Source organism: Ahaetulla prasina, chromosome 16 (assembly GCF_028640845.1).
Source record: "Ahaetulla prasina isolate Xishuangbanna chromosome 16, ASM2864084v1, whole genome shotgun sequence".
NCBI classification, from domain to species: Eukaryota; Metazoa; Chordata; class Lepidosauria; order Squamata; family Colubridae; genus Ahaetulla; species Ahaetulla prasina.
This window is the reverse complement of record NC_080554.1, coordinates 11939708-11961128: the sequence shown is the minus strand read 5'-3', so window position 1 is coordinate 11961128 and position 21421 is coordinate 11939708. Positions and strand designations below refer to the sequence as shown.

General features: G+C 47.3%; 2 protein-coding genes across 5 annotated transcripts in view; one reads left to right on the top strand and one right to left on the bottom strand.

Moving 5' to 3' along the window:
* The window catches only part of PSMB7 (proteasome 20S subunit beta 7), a 34183-nt gene extending 26127 nt beyond the window's left edge, over nucleotides 1-8056 (top strand). Inside the window, exons 7-8 of the mRNA XM_058159119.1 lie at nucleotides 6207-6358; nucleotides 7834-8056. Of these exons, the coding sequence (XP_058015102.1) occupies nucleotides 6207-6358; nucleotides 7834-7945 (264 nt within the window). The 3' untranslated portion in view covers nucleotides 7946-8056. The remainder of the gene's footprint in view (nucleotides 1-6206; nucleotides 6359-7833) is intronic.
* Nucleotides 8057-8883: 827 nt separating this feature from the next.
* Nucleotides 8884-21421, bottom strand: part of NEK6 (NIMA related kinase 6) — a 95444-nt gene continuing 82906 nt past the window's right edge. For all 4 annotated transcript variants that reach the window (XM_058159115.1, XM_058159116.1, XM_058159117.1 and 1 more), the window contains 2 exons: nucleotides 17417-17530; nucleotides 8884-10821 (listed from right to left, as the gene is read on the bottom strand). In XM_058159115.1, the coding sequence (XP_058015098.1) occupies nucleotides 10711-10821; nucleotides 17417-17530 (225 nt within the window). In that variant the 3' untranslated portion in view covers nucleotides 8884-10710. The remainder of the gene's footprint in view (nucleotides 10822-17416; nucleotides 17531-21421) is intronic.

Sequence of the window (21421 nt, the reverse complement as noted above, 5' to 3'; positions counted from 1 at the left end):
TTCCAGCCGTTTGGCACAGCTGCGGTGACCATTAGGCGGCTGGCCCGGTCCTCTTTGTGCCTTTTACAAGCGCGGCCCATTTGTCTTGCGCCGATAAATGGCGGAGCACATCGGAGCCCGGGGACACATTACGCGATGTAGCAACGGCGCGCAAGCCGTCCTGCCTTGGAAAGCGCTGTTTGTCGCAGCTGACTTCAAATACAGTACATCACTCTTACTGTATAATCTCATTTATGGGATATCTCTGGGCTGGGGTGGGGGTGGGGGGCTGTGTTCCCAAGTAGCTTAGATCCTGCAACCTTCAAAGGAGGATCTCCTTCCTTTGAAATAATCCCAAACTTTTAGGAGACTTTTCTCTCCCCCCACCCACCCTAATTAATTGTAACACCACCTTCTTGGCAGCACCGTCATTAAATCTGTATTTTGAGTCTGATAGATGGGCTGTCAGCATTTGATTGGACCACTGCTTAAAGCTTTCGGTGGGGTGAAGAGGCCCTGGAAGGCTTCACCACCGGATGGGTTTTTTCTCCGAAAAAGTTTGGGCAGGGTTGTCTGAATTGATACCTTGGGTCTGGATAATGTTCCTGGCCCATGTAATGGATCTTTGTGGATCTGCAGGAAGGATTTAAGAAAGGCGATGGTTGAAATATCCCCCATCTTAGATGGGGACTATCTGAATCTGAGTTAGGACTTGGGTTAGCCACTTGAAGATCCGTGGAGTTCAACTCCCAGGGTTCCCCAGCGAAAATAGAATATAGGGTCTCCTGCTTGGGCCGGGGGTTGGACTAGAAGACCTCCAGGGTCCCCTCCAATTTCTGTTGTTCCGTAATCCCAAATCAAGTAATCAGGGGAAGTTGTGAGCGCTCCAACAGTGGAGGTTTTCAAGAAGAGACTGGACAGTCATTTGTCTGAAATGGTTTATAGGGTCTCCTGCTTGAGCAGAGGGGGGTGGGGCTAGAAGACCTCCAAGGGCCCTTCCTGCTCTGTTATTCTGAGTTTGCTGCCTGGGGGATTCTGGGAGTTGGAAGTCCACCCAGAGTTGGCCAAGCGGCCAAGTTTGCAAAACACTGGCTTGGCAGAATTAGGTTGGGTGTATTGATCGGACAAGCCAGGTCCTGAATTGAGAACCAGTTCTGTGTGTGTGTGTGTGTGTGTGTGTGTGTGTGAGGGGAGGGGGAGAGAGAGGGAAAGGGAGAGAGATGAAATTAGGAGTAACCAGGTTGCTGCAAGTGAGCAAACCAGAAGTAAACAGGCACCCCACCAGCCTTTTGCTCAGTGTATGTGTGTGACAGAGAGAGAGGAGAGAGAGAGGGAAAGGGAGAGAGATGAAATTAGGAGTAACCAGGTTGCTGCAAGTGAGCAAAGCAGAAGCAAACAGGCACCCCACCAGCCTTTTGCTCAGTGTATGTGTGTGACAGAGAGAGAGAGGGAGAGAGAGAAAGAGAGAGAGGGAGAGGGATAAAATTAGGAGTAACCAGGTTCTTATAAATGAGCAAATCAGAAGCAAACAGGCCTTTTGCCTGGAAGAGGAGATTTGGAGCCGAAATAATTGAGCTGTGAGAATCTGGGCCTCTTGTGTGGAGGGTCTCTGGAGGGTCCTGAACATGTGCTGGGAACAGGCTCAATTGCCCATTGGGGTCCTCTTCAGCGCTGCGCTTGGCAGCTGCCGCTGGAAAAAAAATTGGGAGAACCTTTAAGGTTAAAGAGCAGCCGCACACGGCCTGGGTCTGTTTTTCAAGTCACGGGCAGAGCTTTGACGCTGAGGATGAGGTGTGCGCCTTCCCCCCTCACTCAGCCTTGTAGAATGAGGGGCTCTGTGGTGGGATAGGTGCAGGGGTGAAATGCTACCGGTTCACACCGGTTCGGGCGAATCGGTAATAATAAAAGCTACCAGTTCGGGCGAACCGGTAGTAAAAAAAAATGCTACCGATTCGTCTGAACCGGTATTTCCAACAATCAGCTGTGCCGCGCGATTTATATTTGCTAGAAAGCAGGAAACCTTGCTATTCGCTAATCTAAATAGCATGGCACAGCTGTTCTCCCCCCCCCTCTCACCGTTCTACTTACCTTCTTAAGCCTCCTTTTCCCATTTGGTATGTACTGTGCATACATGCGCAACATGAGTTTGGTGTGTACTTTGCATGCGCGCGCAGCATGTGTTTATTGCGCACTGTGCATGCGCAACATGCATTTGGCCACACACAGCATGTGGCAAACCTTGGAGGATTTTGCCACTGGTTAGGTAGTCTGGATGGGGTCTACGCAACACAGAAACAGGCCTGCCAGGACAAAAGCCTGCAAAAGATGCTGAAATTCTACAGTTCTTCTAAGATTTGGTCACTTTTCTCTCCGATTTTACATCCGACATGACTTTCTTTCCAGACCCCCCCTGTCTAAAATGCAGGCTTTCTTTTTAAGAAATTTTATTAATTTTCTATTAATCCCATTTCTTACTGCTTAATAAACATTGTGTTGTCTGGGTACTTAATTTGCTTAACCGTTCTGATTACATTCTTAAATCTCCACCCCTTTTTTCCAGCCACTGGTAAAATAGATTCCACATTTGATAATATTCTGTGCCTTCTTTCTGTTTGATTTTCAACGTCACTCTATCCATTTCTGAACAGTCTTCGTATCTTCTTAATTATCTCTCCGTCTCACGGTGTTCCTTCATTTGTCCAATATTGTGCGAAGATTATCCTCGCTGCTGTAAAAAACATGTAATATTAACTACGTACTTTTCTTGTCAAGTTTTTCTGATATCATACCTAGTAAAAACAGCTCAGATTTTAAAATCGACGTGTTTCCCTTTCTAGCCACCTGGGTATCTGCCCTTTTTTTTTTTTTTGCTTTGACACAAGTCTTCCCGTATATGATAAAATGTGTTGTTGTTTTTTTCCTGTTGTCCTGGGAAAAGGAAGACTTTAAAAACCTTGGCGGTTGATTTGGTTGGTGGGCTGGGTCTCAAAACCTTGACCGATCAGTCATTACCTGCCATTTTTACTCCAAATGGGATTGTCCAGGAGAGCCTTGGAAATATATTGGGTCTCTTTTTTTGGGTGTCAAACACAAGGCCCAGATTCAGCCTGCAATGTGATTAGATCTGGCCCGCAAGATTGCCCTGGAAACAGTCAAGGACCGGCTGCTGGCGCTTCAGTCCCGACCCAAATCATCCGGATACTGATCTAAAACTTGGTGGTGGCCATCTGGGCTGTTGTGTCCCACTCCTCCTCTGACGGCCGGGTCTGGAAGTCTGTATCAAGCGTGGCCACGAAGCCTCTGCAGCTTTGCCAAAGTCCTGTCAGAGTTCTCAGGGCAGGCAGGAATCCAAGGTGTGACTTCAGCAACCAGATTAGACTTTGCCTGACTCAAGGAATGCCAGAAAGCAGATCCTTTATATAGGCCATGGGGTGTGGCTCCATGACTCAGCACTTATCCAGGCCTGCCCCTCCCTTCCTTTTGCTGACGTCACCTCTCCATTCTCCGGAAGCGTGGATCTGTCCACCCTTCGTCCGCCTGCCCAGCTGCCGGCAATTCTAGCTTGTGACTGGCTTCATGCTCACCATGCTCACATGCTGTGGGGGGTGGGTGGGTTATTTGCTCAGTCTGTCCGGGCATGGTGCCAGGACTGGGGGCTGGAGGCCTGCCAGGCCATTCATCTTCATTATCAGTCTCTGGCTGAGATAGCAGGAGATGGGAGGGGCCCGGCTGCGGAGATGGGGACGGGCGAGGCACAACATGAGCTGTGGTCAGCTTGAGATCCACAGGGCCACCCTGGAGTCGGCGGGGGGCTGCCCTCCCCCCTCCCTGGGCATGTGCTGGAGACAATGGATCCCTCCCACCCCCCACCCTCCCGCCATAGGCGCCCCCCTCCCCCCCGACACTAGCAACGTCAAGCTGGCCCCGACCACCTAGTCGGCTGCGATCACCCGAGCAATGCCCATCTGCACCCCCCCTCCAGGTCAACCCTAACCCTGATGCGGCCCTCAATGAAATCAAGTCGGACGTCTCTGGTGTAGCGGGTGCTGATGTAATAAGTCGCTTTTTAGACTGTTCGTGTTCGTACGGCCACATTGCAGGCATTAAGGACAGGGGTCTCCAACCTCGGCGACTTTAAGCCCGGTGGACTTCAACTCCCAGAATTCCCCAGCCAGCAAAGCTGGGAGTTTGAAGTCCACCGGGCTTAAAGTTGCCAAGGTTGGAGACCCCTGATTTAGGAGGCCAAAAAAAAAATAATAATCAAGATTTTAACAGGGTTTTATTTTCCTATTTTTTTGTATGTGAACCCCGTTCCCCTTGGGAATAGGAATGAAAAAACAGGGGGTGCTTTTTTTAATTGCAATTTGGGGGGGGAAATCATTTTAGGCGTGAGCAATGCCAAATTGGCTCATATTTGTTTTTTTTCTTCAGCCCAGGAAAGAGGGAGCTCCTCCCTCCCTCGGTTGGACTTTGCAGTTATTCAAATGCCTGCAAATTGATTTCCTCTTTTTTTGGGGTGGCATAATTGCAGCTTAATGTGTGGCTGTAGAAGCATCCATCGACTTCACTGGGGTCTCTTTTCTTCCATATCTTTGCCTTCGTTTCTCTTCCGGTTTCACTCTTATTACAGGTAGCCTTCAACTTACAACAGTTCGTTTAGTGACCGGAAACAGTTACGATGGTACTGAAAGCTGTGACTTAACGACCATTTCAACCTTTGCAACATGACCCATGATCATCATGTGATCAAAATTCCAAACGCTTGGCAACTGGCTCACATTTATGACAGTCGTAGCGTCCCCCGGGGTCACAGGGTCGTATAATCCAACTTTTGCGACCCTTCTGGCAAGCCAAGTTCCATGGGGGGGGGGGGCAGGCAGCCAGGTTCACTTAACAATCAGGTGACTTATCAACTGCAGTGATTCGCTTAAGAACCGAGGCAAGAAAAGTTGTAAAGTGGAGCAAAATTCGTTTTAACCAATATCCTGGTTAAGAACAGAAGTTTCAGGCTCAATTGTAGTCGTAAAGTTGAGGACTACCTGTATATATGTATGTATCTCTATCTATCTATCTATCTATCTATCTATCTATCTATCTATCTATCTATCTATCTATCTATCTATCTATCTATCTATCATCTATCTATCTATCTATCTATCATCTATCTATCTATCTATCTATCTATCTATCTATCTATCTATCTATCTATCTATCTATCTATCTATCCATCCATCCATCCATCCATCCATCTATCTATCCCTATCATCTATCTATTGGCTTTAAAAGATGGAGGAATGCTGGATTCCTTACATTTTGCTTGAATTTTTTATGAGCCGTGGTGACGCAGTGGTTAGAGTGCAGTACTGCAGGCTACTCCTGCCGACTGCCTGCAATTTGGCAGTTCGAATCTCACCAAGCTCAAAGTTGAAAAATGAGGAGCCAGATTGTTGGGGAGGTAATAGGCTGACACTATAAACCGCTTAGGGAGGGCTGTAAAAGCACTGTGAAGCGGTATATAAGGCTTAAATGCTACAGCTATCTATCTGCCTAATATACATCTATATCTCTATCCATCCATCATCTATCTATCTGTCTGTCTATCTATCTATCTATCTGCCATAGTGGCACAGTGGTTAGAATGCAGCATTGCAGGCTAACTCTGCCCACAGCCAAGAGTTCAATCCTGACTGGCTCAAGGTTGACTCAGCCTTTCATCCTTCCAAGGTCGGTAAAACGAGGACCCAGATTGTTGGGGGCAAGAGGCTGACTCTGTAAACCGCTTAGAGAGGGCTGTAAAAGCACTGTGAAGCGGTATATAAGTCTTAAGTGCTAGAGCTATCTACCGGCCTAATTTACATCTATATCTCTATATCTATCCATCCATTAATCATTTATTTATCTACCTACCTATCATCTATATACCTACCTACCTATCTATTTATCTATCTATCATCTACTGTGGTGGCACAGTGGTTAGAATGCAGCATTGCAGGCTAACTCTGCCCATAGCCAAGAGTTCAATCCTGGCTGGCTCACGGTTGACTCAGCCTTCCATCCTTCCGAGGTCGGTAAAATGAGGACTCAGATTGTTGGGGGGGGGGGCAAGAGGCTGACTCTGTAAACCACTTAGAGAGGGCTCTGAAGCCCTGTGTAGCAGTATATAAGTCTATTAAGTGCTATTGCTATTTTTCCCTCCCTCTTCCCCCTCCCTCCCCTCCCCCCCCCAGGAAGAAGAGGCGAAACAGCTTGTCAGAGATGCGATTGCAGCCGGCATATTTAATGACCTGGGCTCTGGCAGTAATATTGATATCTGCGTCATTAACAAGAGCAAGCTGGACTTCCTCCGTCCGTACAACACACCGAACAAAAAGGGGGAAAGGTGGGTTTTGTGTGTGTGTGTGTGTGGACCAGAAGGGTTGTGCTTAGGGTTACAACTTACAAAAGTCCTCCTCGGGGACAGCAATCTGGAGGCCTTGGAAATGGGGTGAGAAACCTGAGCACAATAACCACCACAGGTCAGGGGTCTCCAACCTTGGCAACTTTAAGCCTGGCGGACTTCAACTCCCAGAATTCCCCCAGCCAGCTTTGCTTTGCTGGCTGGGGAATTCTGGGAGTTGAAGTCCGCCAGGCTTAAAGTTGCCAAGGTTGAAGACCCCTGACATAGATAGCCCTTGACTTACAACGGCACTGAAAAAAAGTGACTTACGACCATTTTTCACACTTACAACCATTGCAGCATCCCCACGTGGTCAAAATTCAGATTGTTGGCAACCGGTTCATATTTATGACCGTTGCTGCGCCCTGGGGTCACGCGATCTGCTTTTGCGACCTTCGCAAAAGGGGGAAGCTAGATTCACTTAACGACCATGTTCCTAACTTAACAGATGCCGTGATTCGCTTAACCACTGTGGCGAGGCAAGTTGTAAAATGGGGGCAAAACTCACTTAAGAAATGTCTCGCTTAGCAACATCAACGTTGGGCTCAATTGTGGTCGTAACTCAAGGATTCGCTGTATAAGGTAGCCTGCAAACGTCTATGGAGATTCTCGGTCATTCTTGTTTTCAAGAGGCGACTGGACTTCCTTGTGTTTCCTTTGAAGACCTTTTGCTTCTCATGCAAAAAAAGCTTCTTCAGTTCTGATGGAACATAAATCCTTCCCACCATCCAGTCAGAGCTGAAGATGCAGGCATGCCGGGCGCATGTGTGCAAAGCACGCACAGAAGCAAAGTACATGTGAAGCAAGCGCACGCAGCAAACCAGTGATAGATTGTGAAATCCACCGCTGCTGAAAATGTTTGCAGGGGTATCAACCCGCCCTTTTTTCGTGACCCGCCTTGCAAAACCTTTGGCGGCCCCCGTCGCCTTGCGAGGGGAAAAGCCCCTTTCCTCCCACAGTGGTTGCGAAGGCTCCCGAAGGAGAGGCATGAAAAAAGGACATTGCCAATGGGGCTTTTCCAAAAGGAAAGTGGGCTTCCTTTGTTTTTTGCTTGAAGATGTTTCGCTTCTCATCCCAGAAGCTTCCTCACGTTCTGACTGAACGGTTGGGGGCGTGGGAAGGGTTCGTGTTCCTTTAGAACTGAAGAAGCTTCTCGCATGAGAAGCGAAACCCCCTCGAGGAGAAGGGGGGAAAAAAGTCCAAACGCCTTTTGAAAAAACCTTTGGGATAACCACGACCCTATGGAGAATCTCCACAGGCACGAAAAGTCCGTGTGTGTTTCTAGTCCTCAAGATTCCCTAAATCTCTCTAGGGGAAAAAGTCTTGCTTGCCAGCTGCGTTAACGCCTGCAGCCTGGTAAAGAGTTACTCAGACCTACAAAGTTTTTGTGACTGTGCCGCCTTTTGGCTCCTCCACAGGCAAGGAAGATACCGGTGTGAGAAGGGAACCACGGGTGTCCTGTCGGAAAAAGTCATCCGTCTGGAACTGGAAGTGGCAGAGGAGACGGTGCAGACTATGGACACGTCCTGATTCCTGGCAGAGAGACACGGTTCGGGGGACCGAGAGTATTCCTTCAGAGTCAATTTTTTTTTTTTTAAGCGATGTTAACAATTAACCGAATGAATAAAACAAATAGTGGAACAGGATGGGTTGCTCTTGGAATTTGGAGATGGTCAGGGAAAAGTCTCCAAGCCCATCATGCTCTACCTGTTGTGATGTAATATTTACGGGTTTGAATACAGGGGGTCCTGTATTCGCTTAGTGACTTTTCCAAGTTGAGTTATTGCACATTGTAGCACACAAGTTAGCTCTGGTGCGTGGGGACAATCCATAGCCCAGTTCTCTGTGTAAATAAATCCACAGCTTAACCTTTTGTTTAGTGACCGTTCCGAGTTACGGCAGCCCTGAAAAAAAAAAACAAACGACCCACAACTGTTTTTCACACTTTACACCAGAGGTCTCCAACCTTGGTTCCTTTAAGACTTGTGGACTTCAACTCCCAGAGTTCCTTTGCTGACTGAGGGACTCTGGGAGTTGAAGTCCACAAGTCTTAAAGGGCCCAAGGTTGGAGACCCCTGCTTTACACAACCATTGCAAGCATCCCCTGTGGGCCAGTTGATCAGAGTTCGGACGCTTGATCATTGGTGTGGACTTAGCGATGGTTGCAGGATCCCAGAGGTCACGCGGCCCTCTTGCGACAGGCCCGAGACATTGGGGAAGCCGGATTTGCTTTACGGCCATGTCACTCACTTAACCCACTGCAGTGATTCACTTAACGGTGGCAAGAAAAGTCATAAAAAAGGGGGGCCAAGCTCTCTTAACCACCACCTTCGCTCAGCAACGTAAAATGTGGGTCGTCAGTTGGAGAACTACCTGGATTTAACTATGCTGTCCTGCCTGAGGGAAGTAAAATGTGAACGGTGCTAGTTTTAAGCCCCTCGCCGACGCCAACTCAATGCCAAGGACCGTTTTCTTTTTACAAAGGAAATTTTTATTTGGTAAATCGTTTTAAATCTTGCCTAAAAATGCAGAGTTGCCTTCACCCCCCCTCGTCAAAAGAATGACGACTTAAGCGCTAAGAGGAGGCCTTAACGGCGCACGAGAGAGAGCACGCGCGCAGTCAGGTGGAGCCGAGCAATCTATGTTTCCGAAATCCCCTAACAGCCCAAAACATTTCCAAAGTTGTTATCCCCAAGACTAGGTAGCGTTCCCACCCCCACCCCAAAAATTTTCACCTGCAGAGCGAAGGAAACTTTTCGGCAGAAGCAGCTTCAGCAGTTGAGAGCCGGTTTGTAGGGTCTTCACGAGAAACTGTTCCTGGGTCCTCTGGTCACCCCCGTATCCCACCTACCCTGCCTCGCAGTTTGACAGCCCTTCTTAAAACCCTTTGTCTCAAACCGGTGACTTAATTTGCTTTTTCAAAGACCCTGGAGATGCAAAAACCCTGCCAGTAGAGAGGTATCTTTAATCTTCTTTCCAGGAGATAAAATCTTTTTTTTTTGGCCGTTTCTTCCACTTCCTCCTCCTCTAAAAAGTGGCCTGCAGAAAAAGCTTATGACGACTACCCCTTCCTCTCCCGAGGCAGGGCCCCCAAAATCCTGGTTGCAAGGCATGGCGGTCCCAGAGTTAAGGCTCCTTCAAATAATAAAAAAAAAGCCTTAAGCCTTAACATCTCCGAAACACTTAAGTCTGCGTGTTTTTGGTTTTGTTTTCCTTCAGATCAGCTTGTTTAAAAAGTATTCACATTGGTAAATGAGTTTTCACAGTAAAAAAAAAAATGCAGGCCATCGTGCTGGGAATTCAAAGCCATTTTCCTCCGGACTTATCTTGGTTTCGAGGCCCGTGGGGGTGCCCTGAATTTTAGGGGGTTCAACCCTGGCTAGAGATGGGCTTTACAGAATGGTACCTCAGTGCCTGTAGTCAAACCGCTCACCAGGCTACGGAGTCACCGCGGTGGACTTGGCAAATCTCGAACCAGAAAAAAAAAATGTGACAAAACACGATGACATTCCCCTTTGATTTGAAAGCCCACCCCGGTCTGAGCAGCCAGAGTTGACAACACACACTGCAAAATAAATCATTGTAAGGTTTGGTTGAAAAAGAAAAAAAATTCAGCCACCGCCAGCTCCTCCTCCTCCATACCGCTTTCTTGCAACGGTGGAAAATATGAAGGAAAATTAAAAAAACACAGGTCAGATGTCCTGTTTGTTTTTGTTTGTTTTTAAAAATACACGAACTTGAAATCTGAACTTGCTAATAACCACTGCTAGAAGAAGCAAAGTAGCAGTTATACACATTACACCTTCCCCCATCCCGCCCCCCAAAAATAAAAATAATGTATTGCGATTCTTAACGTTAGGATTAAAGTGATTTTCCCAAAGGAATTCATTTCCCCGATATTTCAGATTCGTTAAACATACAAGGGGTATGTCAAAAATACACCAACCAGAAACCCTTGCTACAAAGCCTAAGATTACACACAAACAGTTTGAAGAAAAGATCTTTTTAAAAAAAACAAAAAACCACGAGATCTACATCGGTAACATTTTATCCGGTTTCGGAAGAGGCAACTCAACCCAACGCTGGCCGCCGCATCGCACAGCCGTGGCTGAGATCAGATCCACCCGCTGGGCACCTGTACAGAAATCATGGAAGGATCTCCCTAAAGGCGGCTCAACTCAAACTCAAAAGCTGCTTTTGAGTTCAATGAGGCACCGCTTGGTTTCGTCTGAGACAGAAGTTAAGTAAGACTAAGCCGGGAACGGTTCTCCTCGCAGGACGCGGAGCCACGCGCTTCAAGTGCTGGACGTCCAGAGGTGCATCTGTTTCGCTAGCTGGTGCACGTAACCAATATCGGGCCTCTGGTCTGGATCCGGGTAGATACACATGCTGACCAGCTCCCGCAACTGTGAGGAAGGAAAGAAAGGGGGGGGTGAACACACACAACTCGCACAACTGTCCGTCCATTTGGACCAGGGCTGTCAAATTCAAGGCCTGCGGGATGATGCTTAAATCTGGCCCGCGGGGCTCGGCTGAGGATATCAAAGGACCAGCCTATGGTGCCTCTGCTGCAAAAAATTGGCCGTGCAGGGCCCCTGTGCGGCACATTTTCTGCTTCCATCAACACTCTGCCAGCCGAAAATGGACAGCACAGGGGCCTTGGGAGGCCCGTTTTCCGCCTGCAGAATGCTGCAGGCCGTGGAGGGAGAAAACAAGATGTGGGGGGCATGCGCGGCCCCCACACGCCCCTTTTTGGCTGGTAAAGTATTGCAAGAGGCGTCTGTCCCGTCCCGTCTCGCCCTCATTCCTCACCCACCGGCCCACGGAGAACTACAATGCTGATCCGGCCCTCGAAGAAATCCAGTTTGATCTGGACCATCCAGATGTGGAGGAAGCCACAACAACGGTACAATCAACAGGAGAGAACAGTACAATCGACAGGATCTGGCCCGCCGGGCCATCCTGGAAACAGCGACGGACTGGCCCGTGGTGCCTTTGCCAGCGAAAATGGAGCTTGGGAGGGCTGCACGTTGACCTCCCAGGCTCTGTTTTCAGCTGCGACAGCCTCCTGCGGCCCTCGGCTAGCAATAACGGAGCTCGGGGGAGAGGCTGTCGCAGCTGAAAACGGAGCTGGGACAGGCCATGCACAACTTCCCTGGGCTCCGTTTTTGCTGGCAGAGAGCTGCAGGAGGCCATCACAGCTGAAAGTGGAGCCTCAACAAGTGATGTTGAGGTGGCCATGCCTATTCCAGCCACGTCCCCCCCCCGCATCCCTCAAAGTCAAACACAACCCTCATGTGGCCCTCAATGAAATCAACTTTGACAGCCCTGTGTTGATTGTTCACACTGTCAGAAAATTCCTCCTTATTTCCAAGTTGAATCTCTCCTTGTTCAGTTTCCATCCATTGTTCCTTGTTTGGTCTTCGGGTGCTTTGGAAAATAGCTTGACCCCCCCCTTCTCCTCTCTGTGGCAGCCCCTCAGATATTGGAAGATGCTCTCCTGTCTCCCCTGGTCCTTCTCTTCTCGTCACTAGACTAGCCAGGCCCAGTTCCTGCAACCGTCCATCGTATGTTTGAGCCTCCAGTCCCCTCATAATCCTGGTTGCTTTTCGCTGCACTTTTTCCAGGAATTATTGAGTTTGTCATTTGCAGCTCTGTAACCATCTGGTTTGGCACAGCAACCAAAGAAGACAGACGCAGACTTCAATGGACATTTAGGACTGCAACCATCCTGCCTCCCACTGAGGAATCATATACTGCACGAGCCGGAAGGAGGACCATGAAAATATCTAGGGACCCACCACATCCTGGACATCAACTCTCAAGATGACGCTAAAGGACATTGCACGCCAAAATAACTAGACCCAGGGACAGTTTCTTCCTCCATACCATCACTCTGCTAACCAACTAATTCTCACAACGAATGTTTTGTGCCCTCGGATTTCAAGGTACACAGTAGGGCTGCGCTGCTATTATCTTTTTTCATCTTTCCTACTACCTAGTTCCTTAGCTGCTTCTGACTTATCACTTTGTTGCTTGTCTCTTACGATTTATTGTTGATTGCTTATTTAGTATCGGATGACTATCACTGAGTGTTGTCTCTCTGTGATTTATGGTGATTGTATTTTGTGATTATGATCATGATTGATGACTTGATGCACTGAGAGCTTCTGCACCGGAGACAAATTCTTTGTGTGTCTGATCACACTTGGCCAATAAATAATTATCTTCTATCTATCTATCTATCTATCTATCTATCTATCTATCTATCTATCTATCTATCTATCTATCTATCTATCTATCTATCTTCTGCAGTATCTATCTATCTATCATCTAGCTATCTATCACAGTATCTCTCTCTCTCTCTACCATAATATCTATCTATATTCTGCGGTATCTATCTATCTATCTATCTATCTATCTATCTATCTATCTATCTATCTATCTATCTATCTATCTATCTATCTATCTATCTATCTATCTATCTATCTATCTATCTATCTATCTATCTGCCATAGTGGCACAGTGGTTAGAATGCAGCATTGCCGGCTAACTCTGCCCACAGCCAAGAGTTCAACCCTGACTGGCTCAAAATTGACTCAGCCTTCTGTCCTTCTGAGGTCAGTAAAATGAGGACCCAGATTGTTGGGGGACAATAGGCTGACTCTGTAAACCGCTTAGAGAGGGCTGTGAAAGCACTATGAAATAGTATATAAGTCTAAGGGCTATGGCTATCTATATATTCCTATGTCTGTCTGTCTAGCTATCTAATCCCGTGATTATCACATGTGCCAGAGGTGGCACGCAGAGCCTCTCTGTGGGCATGTGCCCCGTCACCAGCTGCTCTTCTGGCTTTTGGTGCCGGGCAGCTGGTCTTTGCGGGTGCCAGAGCGCTGGAAAACAGCCTGAAAACAGCCAAAAAAAGGCCTGAAAATGGCCCAAAAACAGGCATGTGCGCACCGACCAGCTGGTCTTCAGGTTTCTGGCACTCTGGCACATACACATGCATGCACAAGCGTCGCGGTTTGGGCACTGGGTGCCAAAAAGGTTCGCCATCACTGATTTAATCTCTCTCCCTCTCTCTCTCTCTCCATCCATCCATCCCTCTATCTCTATCTCTTTATCTATCCATCCCTTCATCCATCCATCCTTCTCTCCCTCTCTCTCTCTCCATCCATCTCTCTATCTCTATTTCTTTATCCATCCATCCTTCTCTCTCTCTCTCTCCATCCATCCATCTCTCTATCTCTATCTCTTTATCTATCAATCCCTTCATCCATCCATCCCTCTCTCTCTCTCTCTATCCATCCATCCTTCTCTCTCCATCCATCCCTCTATCTCTATCTCTTTATCTATCCATCCCTCCATCCCTCCATCCTTCTCTCCCTCTCTCTCTCTCCATCCATCCCTCTCTCTTTATCTATCCATCCCTCCATCCCTCCATCCTTCTCTCCCTCTCTCTCTCCATCCCTCCATCCCTCTCTCTCTCTCCATCCCTCCATCCCTCTCTCCATCCATCCCTCTATCTATCCATCCCTCCATCCCTCTCTCTCTCTCTCCATCCATCCCCCTCTCTCTCTATCCATCCCTCCATCCTTCTCTCTCTCTATCCATCCCCCTCTCCATCCCTCCCTCTCTCTCTCTCTCCATCCATCCATCCATCCATCCATCCATCCATCCATCCATCCATCCATCCATCCATCCTTCTCTCTCTCTCCATCCATCCATCCCTCTATCTCTATCTCTCTATCTATCCATCCCTCCATCCCTCTCTCTCTCTCTCTCTCTCCATCCCTCTATCTCTATCTATCTATCCATTCCTCCATCCATCCCCCCCCCAAATGACATTTTCCAGAAGGGAGCCTGGAGAACACCCAGCAGAGGTCCTTCAACCCAAGGAATGCTTGTCTGGCTTGTCTGGCGGGATTCAAGATGGGACTTTTGGCCGTTTCCCAGATAGTTATTGTGTCAGCTTTGGAAGCCATATTAGACCGGAAGCTTCCGTGCTGCTACTTTCTCCTGTGTGGGAAAGTTGGAGGTGGGGGGGGATTTAGTATAGGGGTTGTCGTTAGACATAATCGCATCCTTCCTGTCGGTCAAGATCAGGCCGATCCTGCATCTGGAGGAGGAGAGGTCAGAGTGCTGTCTCGAGATGGGACGGATGGCGATTGGAGCATGTGATGGACTGATGGGTGCAGGGGATGGTTTGGGGGGTTTGGATTTACTGAGAGAAAACCCAAACCTCTCAGATTTGGGTTTTCCCAGATGTGCCAGTTTACCTATCCTAGTAAATAGAACTTTGAAAGATGGTTGCTTTGGAGTTTTTACTTGGAGTTGGGGTCCCCCCCCCCGGAACACTGACATATCGGGCAAGAGCCAGCCACACAGTGGGACGGTCAGGAAGAAGAGTCAGATGTTTCCCCGGCTTCTTCCGACGGAGCCAACTCGTTCTCCGGAAACTTCTTCCTGCAAAGAGTTTGCTTCTGGCCCTGGGAAGCTACTTGAGATGGACAACCTGCCCCGCGGTGACCCACTTGCTCCTTCGCTCGCATAATCAGCGGGCGGAGAACTGCCCCCCCACCTCCCTCTGGCTCTTTTCATTTTGTACTTGAAAGACCCGGGCGCTTTTAATTACAAGCCCCGGGAAGTGGCATGTATACCCTGTGGCACCGAGGAAAAACAGCCGTGGACCGCTTGATCTTCTATCTCTCCCCCCCCACAACCTCTCAGCAGCCAGAGAGGTAATTATTTTAACCGTAATTAGAAAGACGGCTGTCCCACATCCAGGCCTGGTGGATGGAGCATCGCTTTCCAGGGGGAGGCAAACGGCCTAGGACGACCGAGGGCAGGAGGGGGAGAGGATTGGCCCCAGGGCAATTTGGATGGAGCTGTCAAGAGGGTCAACCTGGTGGCCTTGTTCGACACCTGCCGCTCAAATCGCCTGGGTTTGAAGGCACAGAGTCAAGATGGCGTGACGTGTCAGTACCGCATTATCAAACCCCCTTAGTAAGGCCACACCTGGAACCAGGGTTGAAATCAGAACCGGTTTACTATCGGTTCGCTGGTTGCGCCTGTGCGCTGTGCGCGCACATGCGCACCACACACCAAATGTGAGGTGTGCGAACGCAGTGCACACCAAAAGGACGGCCTCTGGTGGCTCAACAGCAGTCTGTTATTAACAGCAGCTGCTTGCAATTATTGGAAGTTCAAGTCCCACCAGGCCCAAGGTTGACTCAGCCTTCCATCCTTTATAAGGTAGGTAAAATGAGGACCCAGATTGTTGGGGGCAATAAAAGTTGACTTTGTATATAATATACAAATGGATGAAGACTATTGCTTGACACAGTGTAAGTCGCCCTGAGTCTTCGGAGAAGGGCGGGATATAAATGCAAAAAAAAAAAGGAGGCGAGGAGTGGGTGGGTAATCAGCTGTGGCGCGTGCTTTTTGTTTTTACTTTTAAAAGCAATTTTTTTACAATCTATTCAGCTGTGTAGGTTGTAAAAAATGCTTTTAAAAGTAAAAAAAAAAGTGACTGATGATCAGGCAGCTCAGCTGTGATCGTCAGAGCCTTTTTTAAAAAACCTTTAAATGCTTTTAAAAGTAAAATAAAAAAATATGAATAGCATAGAATAATATGAATAGAATAGAAAATAGAATAGAATAGAAAATAGAATAATAGAATATGAATAGAATAGAAATTAGAAGAATAAAATAGAATATAAATAGCATAGAATATGAATAGAATAAAAAATAGAACAGAATAATTTGAATAGAATAGAAAAATTTGAATAGAATAGAATAGTTTGAATAGAATAATTTGAATAGAAAAGAATAGAAAATAGAATAAAACATGAATAGAATAGAATAGAATAGAATAGAATAAAATAATATGAATAGAATAGAAAATAGAATAGAATAGAATAATATGAATAGAATAGAATAGAATAGAATAAAAGCTGGAAGGGACCTTGGAGGTCTTCTAGTCCAGCCCCCTCGTCAAGCAGGAGAACCTATACCATCTCAGATAAGTGATTATCTAGTCTCTTCTTAAAAACCTCCAGTGATGGAGCGTCCACAATTTCTGGTGGCCAGCTGTTCCATTGGTTCATTGTCTTCACTGTTAGGAAGTTTCTCCTTAATCCCAGGTTGCTTCTCTCTTTGATTAGTTTGCGTCCATTACTTCTTGTCCTCCTCCCTTCTGGTGCTTTGGAAAATAATGTGACACACACACACACACACCCCCTTTCCTGTCTTTTCTCTTTCCTCTAGAGACAATCTGGATTGTGCACCAGCTATCCTGGCAGATCCTGGTTTTCCCAACAGGCTAGGCCTATTGGGTATAGGATCCTGAAAAGAATACCCCTGCATTTATGGAGAGCAGCTGGTGGACTTGCAAAGAAGCAGCCATCTCAACCCCCTTTGGCCTTGCCAAGTTTAAACTGGTTCTGCTTTTTGGTTTGTTTGTGCTGGGCACAGAGAAGAAGCAAACAGCCAACTCCCACGCATGCCCTCCTCCTCCTCCTCCTCCTCCTCCTCCTCCTCCTCCTCGCGTTCCCTTTTCACCTGCTACATTTCGCAAGGGATTAAGATCAAGCCAAGCGGGCTCTTTGAAACTTCCTTAAAAGACATTCCTGCCTTGAAATGATCCAAAAAATGTAATGAGATTATGTTAGATATCAAAACTCCCCAGACCGTAGCTGATGACCAGCCACGCTAGGCAACACACCTGGGAAAGGAACCCAAGTCAGGAAGCCACACACACACACACACACACACACACACACACACACCCGTACCCTCTCCTCCTCTCCCGGGCATCTTCGAAACCCTCCTGCTTCCAACGGCCCGCCCCAGCCGACAATTTGCACCCAGCTTTGAAAATCCAACAGGAAATTATTATTTTTCCTGGCGTGACATTGAAAGCTTCTCTTTGCTTCCCTTCCCCTCCCTATCGAGGCTTCAGTAGTAGGCAGGAGGTCTGTGCTTTGGCCAGCATCTTACCTTCTCGGAGTAATGTTCGGTTGGCAGAGGTGGGTAATCGCACTGTTCGATCTTCTGGCAGAGGGAGAAAAGGTTCATTTTATCGCCGTAGAAAGGGCTCTGAAGGGCTGCCATCTGGAACGAAAGGAGTTTGAAGCAGGGGGTGAAATCCAGCAGGTTCCGACAGGTTCTGGAGAACCGGTCGCGGAAATTTTGAGTAGTTTGGAGAACCGGCAAATGCCACCTCTGGCTTTTTACAGTATCCTTCCCCCAGGAGTGGGGTGGGAATGAGGAGTTTGCAGTATCCACCCTGGAGTGCGGTGGGAATGGGAAGTTTGCAAAAGTGGGGTGGGAATGGAGATTTTGCAGTATCCTTGCCCCAGGAGTGGGGTGGGAATGGGGAGTTTGCAATATCCTTCCCCTGGAGTGGGATGGGAATGGGGAGTTTGCAGTATCCTCCCCCGGAGTGGGGTGGGAATGGAGATTTTCAAGTATCCTTCCCCCTGGAGTGGGCTGGAAATGGGTAGTTTGCAATATCCTTCCCCCGGAGTGGGGTGGGAATGAGGAGTTTGCAGTATCCTTCCCCCTGGAGTGGGGTGGGAATGGGGATTTTGCAGTATTCCCCCTGGAGTGGGGTGGGAATGGGGATTTTGCAATATCCTTCCCCCTGGATTGGGTGGGAATGGAGATTTTGAAGTATCCTTCTCCTGGAGTGAGGTGGGAATAGGAATTTTGCAATATCCTTCCCATGCCACGCCCATCAAGCCACGCCCACAGAACTGGTAGTATAAAAATTTGACTTTCACCACTGGTTTGAAGGGTGAGGGAGGCAGAAGAGGTCTCAGGAAGACTGGCAGAATAAAATTAGATAAATGGCAGAAACTATGGGATAGAAATATTAAATTGACTATGTCAAGTGCATATAAAGAAAATTTGTATAAAATGTTTTATAGATGGCATTTCGCACCGGCAAGACTGGCCAAAATGTATAAAGATAGATTATACATTATACCCTAACCCTAAATCTTGGAAGTGTAATCAATTATCTGGTTCATACTATCACATGTGGTAAAAAATATTGGATGAAAATACACACTTGGTTGGGGAAAAAAATGACAAAACAACACATAAGACTTGAAACCAGAGATATTTTTGTTGGGCATTATACCGGAAAAATACGATGAAAAGTCTATATATCTGATTTTGCATATACTAAGCGCAAGTAGAATTGTATTTGAACAGCAATGGGAAAATGATGAGATCCCGTCAGAGGGGAATGTAATTAAATAAATATTAGCATGCGCAGAAATGAATAGATTAACACTCGCTATTAAGGATAAAGAAGAAACTGAATATTTTTTGATATGGGATGTTTTTTTATCAATGGCTACACAACAGAAACAGAAGTTAGAAAGGAGGAGATATAAGAAGAGGAAATGTTAAATGTGGAGAGTTGTTAAAGAAGATGATCTTAAGTATTATTGTTATTACATTAAAGGTGAAGGTTCCCCTCGCACATAAGTGCTAGTCGTTCCCGACTCTAGAGGGCGGTGCTCATCTCCGTTTCAAAGCCAAAGAGCCAGCGCTGTCTGAAGACGTCTCCATGGTCATGTGGCCGGCATGACTCAACGCCAAAGGCGCACGGAACGTTGTTCACTTCCCACCAAAGGTGGTCCCTATTTTTTCTACTTGCATTTTTTATGTGCTTTCGAACTGCTAGGTTGGCAGAAGCTGGGACAAGTAACAGGAGCTCATCCTGTTACACGGCAGCATCAGGGATTCGAACTGCTGAACTGTCGACCTTTCGATCGATAAGCTCAGTGTCTTAGCCTCTTGAGCCACCGCGTCCCTGTTATTATATTACTATAATATGTGGATTGTGATTGTTTAAAAATAATAGTACCCAGATCACACGCTGGCTGAGAGAAATTGAACATTATATAAATAAAACAAACAAAATATGGAATCCATTCCAGCCAGACTTCAAAATGCAGAGGTTTTGTTAGCCAAATGTCCGGACCAAAATGGTCTCTTGATCCGGGCACAAACAAACAAGTGCCAAGATCGAGAGACAGTTTGAACGGACATTGGGCTTACAAAATCTCTACATTTTGAAGTCTGGCTGGAATGGGTCCTCTTGCTGGGATCTGCTCTGACCTAGGCTTCCTGATACAGTAAAAGCACACAATGAGTCCCAAAAATTAGCCTTGCAAGGCCACACGGAGCACAGAGCCAAAACAGAGCTGCAGAATTTAAACCAACCAGAACGAACAAAGTTGCTTCCTGCAAAGGCTCACATGCCTTTGTTCCTCCTTTATGTCTTATGGGAGGGGTGAATCATCTCCAAGCCTTGCTCCTGAGTCGTCCCTTTCATTTTAACTGTTCTTGCCTTCTGGCAGCTCTGCGCATGCGTGCATTGGGAACAGGCTCCCCCTGTTCCTCTGCCTCACTGAGGTCCAACTCTGGAGGCTCTGGAGTCCACACATAACTCCCAGATGGCTCTGGGTCCATCTCTGCCTCTGACGCAGAGCCCTCGTCCGAGCCTTCCCCAGACTCCAGGACTGGCCCATGTTCCTCCCCAGCCTCCTCACTGTCCGACTCTGCTGCCAGCTCCGCAGGCTGCTGGCGGACCACCACAGGATCTACATTAGGACCCTTTTCAGCCCAACCAACGTTGCTGCTGCCCCTTGGACACAAAAATCAAGAGATTGAAGCAGGAAAATGCACTCAACGTTACGACCGTAATGGAGTCCACAATTTCTTATCATTAAGTGAGGCATTTATTAAGCGAGTTTTCCCTTTTACATGAATCGCTGCAGATGGTAAGGTAGTAACCTGGTTGTTAAATGAATCTGGTGTCCCCTGGTTTGTCAGAAAGTCGTAAAAGAGGATCACATCACATGACCCTGGGACACGGTAGCGATCATAGGATGATTAAGGGCCTGGAGGCTTAAACATATGAAGAACAGTTGCAGGAATTGGATATATCTAGTCTGATGAAAAGAAGGACTAGGGGAGACAGGATAACAGTCTTCAAATATCTCAGGGGCTGCCCCAAAGAAGAAGCAGTCAAGCTATTCTCCAAAGGAGCTGAAGGCAGGACAAGAAGCAATGGGTGAAAACTAATCAAGGACAGAAACAACTTAGAACTAAGGAGAAATTTCCTAACAGTCAGAACAATTCATCAGTGGAACAACCTGCCTGCAGAAGTTGTAAATGCTGGAAGTTTTTAAGAAGAGATTAGATAACCATTTGTCTGAAGTGTTGTAGGGTTTCCTGCCTAAGCAGGAGGTGGGACTAGATGAACTCCAAGGTCCCTCCCAACTCTTGGAATTTTGCATTCTATGCTATGCTATGCTATGCTATTCTCTATTTTCTGTTCTGTTCTCTTCTGCATTCTTTTCTATTTCTTTTCTATTCTGTATGAACCACTTGCCAAGCCTCTGAATTTTGATCACGTGACCATGGGGATGAGGACAAGACCTTTGCATTCATGGAGAGCAGCTGGTGGACAATCAAGACAGCAGCCATCTCAACCGCTGGTCTTGTCAAGTTGCCCAGACAAAGTGTCAGGCCTGGAGGCCATCTTTTATATGGGACCCTCAGGCCTGCCACATTTACTACTGTGAGGAAACTGAGAGGGGGATTGTATGGAGCAGGGGTGATACACAGTCATAATAACATTCCTTTCTCAGGGAGTCAAGGCCGTCTTGCCCTGCACCTGGAGGGCTGGGACTGGGAGGCATCTCCAGTTGGGACGGTGCATTGATTGGACTATGTGATGGACATGTGGGTGCTGGGGGAAGGGACTTGGACTTTCCTTTGGGTGGGGAAAAACCTGGAAGCTTTCAGATTCGGGTTTTCCCAGATGTGCCAATATGACATCTTCTAATAAAATGGAACTTTGAGGGACTTCAAGCCTCAGAGTCTTCTTTCGTTTGGGGGTGTTACTTGGAACCCGGACGCTTGCCGGCTTAAGGACCTCCAAACCTGGATCCTTCAAGAAAAAAACCTAGGTAGCATCCA